At 42.6% G+C, this 8,927-nt stretch overlaps 1 protein-coding gene across 2 annotated transcripts in view; it reads right to left on the bottom strand.

Moving 5' to 3' along the window:
* TGFB2 (transforming growth factor, beta 2) overlaps positions 1 to 8,927 on the bottom strand; it is a 61,763-nt gene that overhangs the window by 12,544 nt on the left and 40,292 nt on the right. Inside the window, exon 2 of one of the 2 annotated variants that reach the window (XM_009994747.1) lies at positions 7,943 to 8,106. In XM_009994747.1, the coding sequence (XP_009993049.1) occupies positions 7,943 to 8,106 (164 nt within the window). The remainder of the gene's footprint in view (positions 1 to 7,942; positions 8,107 to 8,927) is intronic. The other variant, XM_009994745.1, reaches the window with a different exon arrangement.

The raw sequence follows: 8,927 nt of genomic DNA, 5'->3' as shown, positions 1-8,927 counted from the left end.
ACACAGGCTGATGCATCAATGACACATCTGCTGCAGCCAAGAAAATCCTAGGCACACTTCAAAGGCTAAGCTTTAGCAACAACTGGGGCATTTTATAGTTGGGTTTGAGAATTATGGTCACCAACTGTTAGGAAATATTTTTGGCTGCTCCCTGTTTCAACAAGCTGATGAACTTACAAACATCTATCCTGTCTCCTGCACTGCCCTGGAACTTGGGATGGTCACTGCTGTCAGCTAGCATGGGTTCTGCAGTCACTGAATAGCAGTAAATACGGCATCTTGTAAAAACCTGATATTAATCTCTTTTTCTTCTCCATTCATTCTGGACTGTCTGATCTCCCCACAACAGATACTGTTGGCTCCCTGATAACTCAGCTCCTCTTCTCTTCTTTTCCCGACTCTTGTGATGTTCTTGTGTATCACGACACCTTGGCAGGCTCACTAATCTTTCTCTTACTTATCAGTCATTATCCATCATTTGCATTGGAACTTCAAGGGCCTTTTAAAATAATGGAAATAAGCTGACATGTACTTGTAAGCTCAAAGTAAATAAGCCCAAACAATGAGATTGAATGGTAAATGATGTGCTGATGCTGGTTAACATCAGTGCAGATAAAAGTTCAGCTATGCACAACATCATGGCTGAAAACTGCTGTTTAGGATAACTTGTTCTGAACTAGAAGAAACCTGTAGGGGATTCCAGCCTAACCTTCTGCTGTGGAATAACAAGATTCCCAAGGTCTGCATGTGCTGCCACTTGTAGTTTTCAAATTCGTATGTACTACTCACCATACTGAAAGATTCACTTGCTGCCTGGTTCCAGATTTTAAAGGTTTCCTCAGATATCTCCCAGGGACTTCATCCAGCACTTTCTGAAGCCTGAAGTTAAAAAACTACCGTGCTAATTCTCAATCCTTTCTCACTCCCTGGCTGAGTTCAAAGTCTTTGATCCCATCTTGGACACAACGGTTAGCAAACACATAAATCTGTTGCAAACCTCTCAAGATTTTTAATCATCATCCATGGAAAGTTGTAAGCTGTAAACCCTCCATAGAGTACATTTTGCCAGATAATAGGGAATCTACTGGCTAACAAATTTGTAGCTTCTTTGTAACACCACTAGTGCAAAAGATTTCTGTATTTTGTCAAAGATTCTAAGGTCAAATTTTCAAGCTCTGCTGGACTACTGCTGCAAAAGAGTAATTCAGATTCTGCTTTCAGTGCTATGGAGTTAAAAGGGCTTTACAACCTCCCTGCTTATCAATGGAAGTCTTTCAATTACTAGCAAAGGTCTCCAAACCAAGCTCAAACCTAGGGCAGAATCTTTAGATTCTAGTATATGAGATGCAGAGTTCCTGCCAAAATACAAAGGTATAGAGTACTTGCCAAAGCTTTAAAAAAATCCCTAGCTCTCTGATCCATCTGCTCAGAACTTGCCAGACACGTTCTTCATGCAAACTTGCAAATAAAAAGAACATATTGCACACATAACCCAAGCCCTTTTATATCTGGATGGACTACAGTTGCAGTCCTGCCCCTTACAGCAATATCTCATGTTCACATGCATTTTACTGCAAAATTTTGGCATGGAAATTTCTTTGGTATCTGAGTACTTGGACTTACTGCTCCTCCTAAGATGCTGTCTTCTTAGGCAAGTCACTCCTCTTTCTTCCCTTTCTTCTTGCCTGCTTTGCTCTCCCTAAGTCACAATCCTCCATGTGGTTTTCTCTTCCCACCACCTTCAGACTCCCACCCAAACCACTCCTGTCCTCCTCCACTTTCTTCCATCACCTATTCTTTTTCATACATTTCTCTCCAACAAAGCTTCGCATTGTTTCCTACACCCCCCCAAAACAGCAATGTTACCCTTCCACCAGGCTTCCTAGCACAAGGCTGATGTTTCTCAGCCCAGCAGCTAGGTGCCTGGTTAAAACCTGCACGTGTCCCAGTGTAATGCAAGCTTGGCTACCCCACCAGACTGCAGTTCAAAAAGCAGGAACCCAAACCCAGTGGCTAGTTTCTGACTTATGTCCTGCATTTCTCCATTCCCCATAACATACACAAACTGGAAATGGCAAAAAATCTATCAGCTCAGTGCTCAACCATTCTACATATGGCAGTGTTGAGCTGGGAGTACGCTCTGCCTTTTACCAGTAGCTAATGGGGATGTTACATACTTCAAGTCATCTTCAATAACTGCTCTGTTCCTGGCAAGAGATGGCTGCATATGAGATAAGCTCTCAAATCGCAATGAATATGACGCAGCAATAAGTCTTCTCCTCACCCACACTTACAGATTATTTGCCAAAGCTACTTTATATATGGTCTCCAGCGTACTGACCTTTTTTTGTAGAGGATAAACAGAACAGAAATTTAGAACAGAAAACTAAAAAAACCCAAAACAAACAAAAACGGATTCTGGAACAAGGAAAAAGCTAGAATTTGATTGAAATATACTGCAAATTAACTTCCTCTGGTCCTGAGCTCTTGCTGAGGGTGCCAGGGAAGGAGGAGGAGGTTGGTAAAGTAGAAAGTAATTAGGCCCACACTTTTTATCAAGATTGGCACTTGGAAGAGCACTGTACATTCACCATTTACCCTTGTAAACTTTCAGATTGCAGGAGTCTGGTCTTAGGCCAGCAATACATAAATTGTGACATCTAAATATGCTACTTTAGGTGTGGGTCACAGTGATGGCAGTCAAATAAAATCAAATCCCCCAGGTGCTATCTGTAATACAGACATCCTGTGCCAGCTCACAGCCACAAATCTGTTTCCTGGTATTTTCTTCCATGGCATTAGAGACGGCACTTTTTGGCAAGAAAAGAGAGGAAGGATCCTTTGCTTCTGATTATACGGAGATCAGTCTGGAGTAGCTGTGCTGCAGTCAGTGTAAATTGCCTCAGATTTGCACCGTGGAGATTTGGCCCAAATTTAAAGTAGCTTGCTGTAAATGTATTCCCTAACTGAAAAACAAGACAAAACACTGTCTGAATTTAAAGTATTTGAACAACCGACTGTGGTTTAAATTTAAATCTGACTCATAACAGTGTAATATGTTTCACAGTATCTTCCTCCTCATACCTCCGAGCATGGAGAGAGGCCCTTAAAGAAATGGGGGTTACCAGTGTCTGGAGTGCAGACATTTCTTCCTAGACCCAAAGCAAGATCTACAGAAGCCCTCAGCATGGACCAGGCCCCCCTAAACATGGAAAGACCCAAGGTCTGCTCCTGCTTCCTTCAAATTCTTGATCGTAACTCGATGCCCTCCCAGGGCTGTAATCTGGTGCTCCAACCCTGCATGCTGATACGTCCCATGATACATCCCCACCATCTGCAGCATCTCAGATACCCACACCCACGGCAACCTTGGATAATGATGATGATAAAAAACAGCACTTAGGCTGCATTTTTTGTGATGCTTTATGATGTGTTAACAAAACATGGCACCACTTTCATAGGAAGTAATTATTACTTGTTATTGTTTGATGGTCTGTACATAATAAAAATACCTTAAAAACAATACAGCAGTGCTCTTTGAATGACAACTTTTTGCTCTGCAAGGGTTTCCACTCATCCAGTTTTGTAGTGGTGCCCATTTATTTTTTGGTATGCTTATTCATAAAAGACAAGCTTTCTTCTGAAGGGTGCAGGGACTTTATTCATAAATACAGAAGTACCTTAATAAAAGAAAGATGTGATGAAGTCTTCAAAGCAGGCAAGAAAACTGATGAACAAAGACATTTCCAAAACAACTGAGCTTTATCTGATCAAATTCCAATAAAGCCTGCATTTGGCATAAATCTTTAAAAACATAGCAAGGGCTACTGGAGGATGCTATAACTTGTTTATTTAATATTATTCCTCCTCCCGCCCCAGAAGTACTTTATCCTCTTAATATTTTCTGAAGTCTCAGTGCACATTGAGAAGTGAACGCAGTGCAGTGGAAGAACAGGAGGAGAACCAAGGGAGAGCACTCGCTCTATCTGAGGTCATGCCGCTTCCTTCCTTCCAGCTTCTCACCCTCTCATGTGCTGATGATCAGCAGCACCACGAGCAGCTTAAACCTCACTTTCAGGGAGAACAAATAACAGATAAGATAGTGCCTTTGAAGAATTTAATTGTCTGTGGTTTCACTTAACCAGAGCCAAGAAGAGAGAGAAGCTTCTACACCAGCCTTACAAAAGAAACTTAATTCCTACTTCTATGAGTTTTATTATTTTCCATCCTAGAGGCTACTTACTATGTGCACTGTGCTTCCCATCTGTGCAGGGACAAATATATAGGGCTGACTAATCCTTGAATGCCAATAAAAGTATTCTGGGTGGAAACAGACATTAAAGAAACTGGATCTGCACTCAGGGATTACCACTTGTCCACTGACTTCGTGGATGCATCCAGGGTACCTCCATGAGAAGTAATCTCCAGGACTGACTGCCCTGGGAAACTCAGGGGCAGCAGACCTGGCAAACAGATCCACAACCACTCATTCCCAGCATAAATACGATGCTCCGACCCTGCTGTTGAGGTGGGAAAAGGCTCCTGCTGCTGCTGCTGCACCGGGGGCCAGGAGCAAGGGGCCAAGGCCCTGGTTCACCATGCCAAGCAGCCCCAGACTGCCTTCCCACAGTCAATGCAAACAAGGGCTGCAGGAAAACACAAAGTCCTTTTCTGATGTGGTTTGGGAAAGGGAGCCAAGTATAGCCTGAGGAAAGCTTAGCCAAAAAGGTGCAGTCTTGCATTTCTTTTTCATTTTAAGGGGTAGATCTGTAAAGTCAGAGGACCACACAAAGAAAGAATCAGGAGGAGAAACAAAATATTTATAATTTGCTTGCTTATTTTTTCAATTTAGCCTGCACATCTGTCTCTAGCTGTTCCTAAAATAGTCCTTCACAGTAATTTTGTCCCTTCTGCACCAGTGGTGTGTATACTACTACTAAACTGCCACTGGACTAAATCAGAGAGCTCTTGGAGAGCAGTCAGGAGACCTGCATGTATGCAGGGACAGACACCTTCCCAGTGAACCACCACAAGAGAGCTCTGACTCTCTCCAGAAGACTTCTGCTCTTCTCATCCTGCTTGAGTGAGAAAAATGAGGGGACGAGGAACAACCATTCCCTGAAACTACAAGCATGAAAGGAATTTCAAAAACCCTCATCAAGAAGATCTCAACAAAGCAAAACACGAGGCAACCCGAAACTTGGTGGGAGGGAAAAAAATACCCTAATAATTAAATGTTACTTATGCAAGTAGAAAAAAACACACTGTTCCTTCTGGGCACAACAGCCCTGGCAAGCCTAGCACATATCTCACAAGACAGGAAGCAGTGCTTATGCATGGGAGGAGTGGTGACTGCACACGCCAGCTCCACCAGCAATCTCCCCTGCAAGGCTTTCTCTTCATGCTGGAAGTGAAGATACTCCAGAAAGTCATCAGCCCTTACAGAACATACTTGCTTCTCCCACCTCCACTGAAATTAACATCTTCCTTGTTCTCCCCTTCTACCTCCCACATTTATTCCTTCCTCTGCTGCTAGACACACCTGTCAGTCTATCATTATGCAGTCCTAAAGCTCCTCTCCATTATCATCACCCTGGCACAAATGTCTCCTACCTATCCTTCCCTACCTTCAGCTCCTTAGCTCTTCCTCTCTAAAATGAATATTCTAAGTTTTAGGATGTTTTATATAGCATTGTCCTACAATACATCCTGCTCTTCAACTTCTCCCTGCTTTTGCTTCTCCTGTTAAACTGCCTGCTAGCCTCATGGGTTGTGATGGAGACTAGATGCAGCAATATTTAGGGACTCTGATGTTCCTGCAGATAAGCAGCTGCTGATAGAGCTGCTGATAAGGAATCCATGCAGTTCCAGTCGACCATCACAGAGCTACAATAATACCTGCACACAAGGTTTGGGCAGAGCTGCATAAAAGACTGTATGTATGTATGTAGGAGCAGAGGGATGTAAAAACAATGAGCAGAAGGTGGCTACAGGAGCTTGTAAGAAGTAAAACAGACAGAGGAACTAACAGGCAGCTTTTATCATTTTAATAGGTGCTCTGAAAGGGAAATGCTCCAGAGACAGCTTGCCTCTCTACAGGCAAAGGAGCAAAGTAACATGCCTAAAATATGCCTGGCACAAACACACACACACAGAGTTGGCTGCCTTTGGCTTGCTTGTTACTTGGTAGAGAAAAGACCTAATTCTACACTAACCTGAACTCATTACTCACCTCACACTTCACTGAGTGTGCCCCACCCAGCCTAAAAAAGTCATTGCCATACTCACCAGCTATATATTCATTTAAAGGACTAAAGTACCTGCCCTGGATGCAGGTGTCAGTCATTTCCATGGGCACAAGCTTGCTGGAGTCAGGCTCTATGAAATAAGATCCAGCTGTTTCTCATCACGAGGTGAAATCCCAGCCAAGCAAAGGCCCTTTTTTCCCTACGTCCACTGAACCCTTTGTTTCCCAAGTTCCTCAGACATGGAAAGGCAATGAGCTGAGCTCAGGCAACTGCAGCTGTGCTCTTTTCAGGTGGCTGTCTAACAGCTCTCAAAAGTAGAACAACAGAAAGCCCAGAGATTCCATCAACTCCTTTTAGGATGTCTGAACAATGAGGTCAAGCCCGAACATACAATGATTTCAAAAGTCTGGTGTGGCAGCAACACAGGGACTTGTAGTGTAATCCTCTGGGACGGCCGCTACATACAGATGACAGCAGCAACTCTCAGTAAAGATTCCAGCTAGCTTTCTCTTTTAACAAATGACACATCATTTAGTCAGCTTTTCTGCCAGACTGTCCTTGGAAAGGAAGGAAGCCAGGTCACAGTTGTGAAGCAAAACACCCAGTGACCATCTGTGGACCCGAGCCATGTTCAACTGGGAATCACACTTCTCTGACATTTAAACAAAGTCTGAACAGTCAGTATGCCTTTTCCTGCTGTCAGCCTCTAAGGCTGGCTTATACAATCACTTCAGCAAGCATGTGAACCCAACTTTCCCCCTTCTCTGCTCCAAATTTGTCTTGCACTTGACCAGACTAAGCATGAAAAGGTGAATATTCAAAGCGAGGGAAAAGACTAATTCAAATTTACAGCCACTGGATCTGAACCAGACTCTACAGTGTTGCAAACCCAGGGCAGAGCTAACGAGAGCAGCAAGAACAGAGCTAATGAGGGGCTCAATACACTTCGTTTTATAAGGTGGTATCCTATCCAGCTGTTTTTTCAGCAGAACAAATCCCAGACTGCTGGAATAACCGTGAGTTTTCCTGGGAGCTGAGCTCCTTTCTTCTTGTTGTGTTTCTCTGCAAAGTGAACTTTAGATTAAATATGCTCTAGACAATATTCACACAAATGTCCAGACTCTATATAAAGTGACTTTAAAGATTAAATTATATCAGTCTTATCAACACTCAGAAAGGACAGAGTTATGGGGTCATTTTCTTCCTCATTCCATCAACTGTCCGCTCTCTCATCACAATACTTAGGCCACTCTACAGAAGCCAGGTTGGAAACTGCCATGCTTGGAAACTTAATTATTAGCAACGTCATTTCTGTGAGGAACAGTTAACAGGAGTTTCCTGAACCAGAGAGAGAAATTTGACTTCTTATTTGTAAACTCCAGTTCAGGGCTAGGTGCTGAGAGGCAAAGATCCTCAGAATGACTTTTCTGATGTCTTGTTCTGTCACTTAAAATTAATGATATGCTGAAACTCTGGAGTCCTGAGGCACAAATGCTTGAAAAGTTTTCACATTATAGCTTCATATGATTTCGAATTAAGTCCTTTCTACGAAAGGCACGGGGAAATACGAGGCTACTTTGGAAAGACAAGACTCGGATGCCTCTCCCTCTGGTTTGCTCCACCTGTTAGATGAGTACCAAGGCAGGTTTGCTAAGGAGAGGTGGGAAGCTGACGCATGTGAGGCGCCACCATACCTGGTACAGCTCTATCCGCTGCTCTGAGACCCGGGCCTTTGAGTTCTGCAGGCGAAAGACCCTGAACTCAGCCTTCACCAAGTTGGAGGCATTCTTCTCCATCGCCGAGACATCAAATCTGACGATTCGGAAGTAAAGGCTGTAATAGCTTGGTGGGATGGCATCTGCAAGAAGGCAGTGTGATTTTATTATTTTTTTTTAATGACAAAATACATTGTTTCTTCAAACAGCATAACACAAGACAGCCTCAGTAAGTGAAGTATCTGTAGCATGATTCAGTTTCCAATGGCCAGTTTATTATTATTAACAATTTAGTAAAAAAACCCCAAACAAAACCCCCACATGTGTTTGATTATAGAAATACCATATTAATAGAGATTAACAACCATTTCCAAGTCTATTTCAGGTCATGCATTTAAAATCTTCTCTTTCAACATACTGGTGGAAAATCATGGATGCTTATAACTTGGGAAAAAACCACAACAGTTGGTATCTGGCAAATGCTTTGAGACATGCACCAAGTTCACAGGGATCTGCTAAAGCAACACGCAATGGCAACTCATCTGATCTGTATGCTCTCAGAAGCTCATTTCCCCACGGAACATGGGAGTACAATGTAGACAGCTTCAGACTTTGTTTTCTGCTCAGTTATTAAAGGATTTTATTGGAAAAAAAGATTCATTCTTATTATAGTAACAAGGACAGGAAGGGAAGAGGAAGAAGAAAGGGAGGGAAAACACAAGCAGAGAGCAGACATTATAAACAGAATTACATGCATTTTGGTCACTTGGAAGCAGGAAAAGTTGTAAACATAACCACTTCTCACTATATTTTGGGGAGAAAACAGAGAAAACAGCTAGACAAACTGACTCAAATCTTCAGTAATGGTGTTAAAAATACAGTTTAGGTTAGACAAACTGACTCAAATCTTCAGTAATGGTGTTAAAAATACAGTTTAGGTTTCAAAACAGTCTCTTACTCTTTC

Source organism: Chaetura pelagica, unplaced genomic scaffold (genome assembly GCF_000747805.2).
Source record: "Chaetura pelagica isolate M959 unplaced genomic scaffold, ChaPel_1.0 scaffold2, whole genome shotgun sequence".
Taxonomy (NCBI): Eukaryota; Metazoa; Chordata; class Aves; order Apodiformes; family Apodidae; genus Chaetura; species Chaetura pelagica.
Note: the sequence above shows the minus strand (reverse complement) of the source record. Positions and strands in the feature narration are given on the sequence as shown.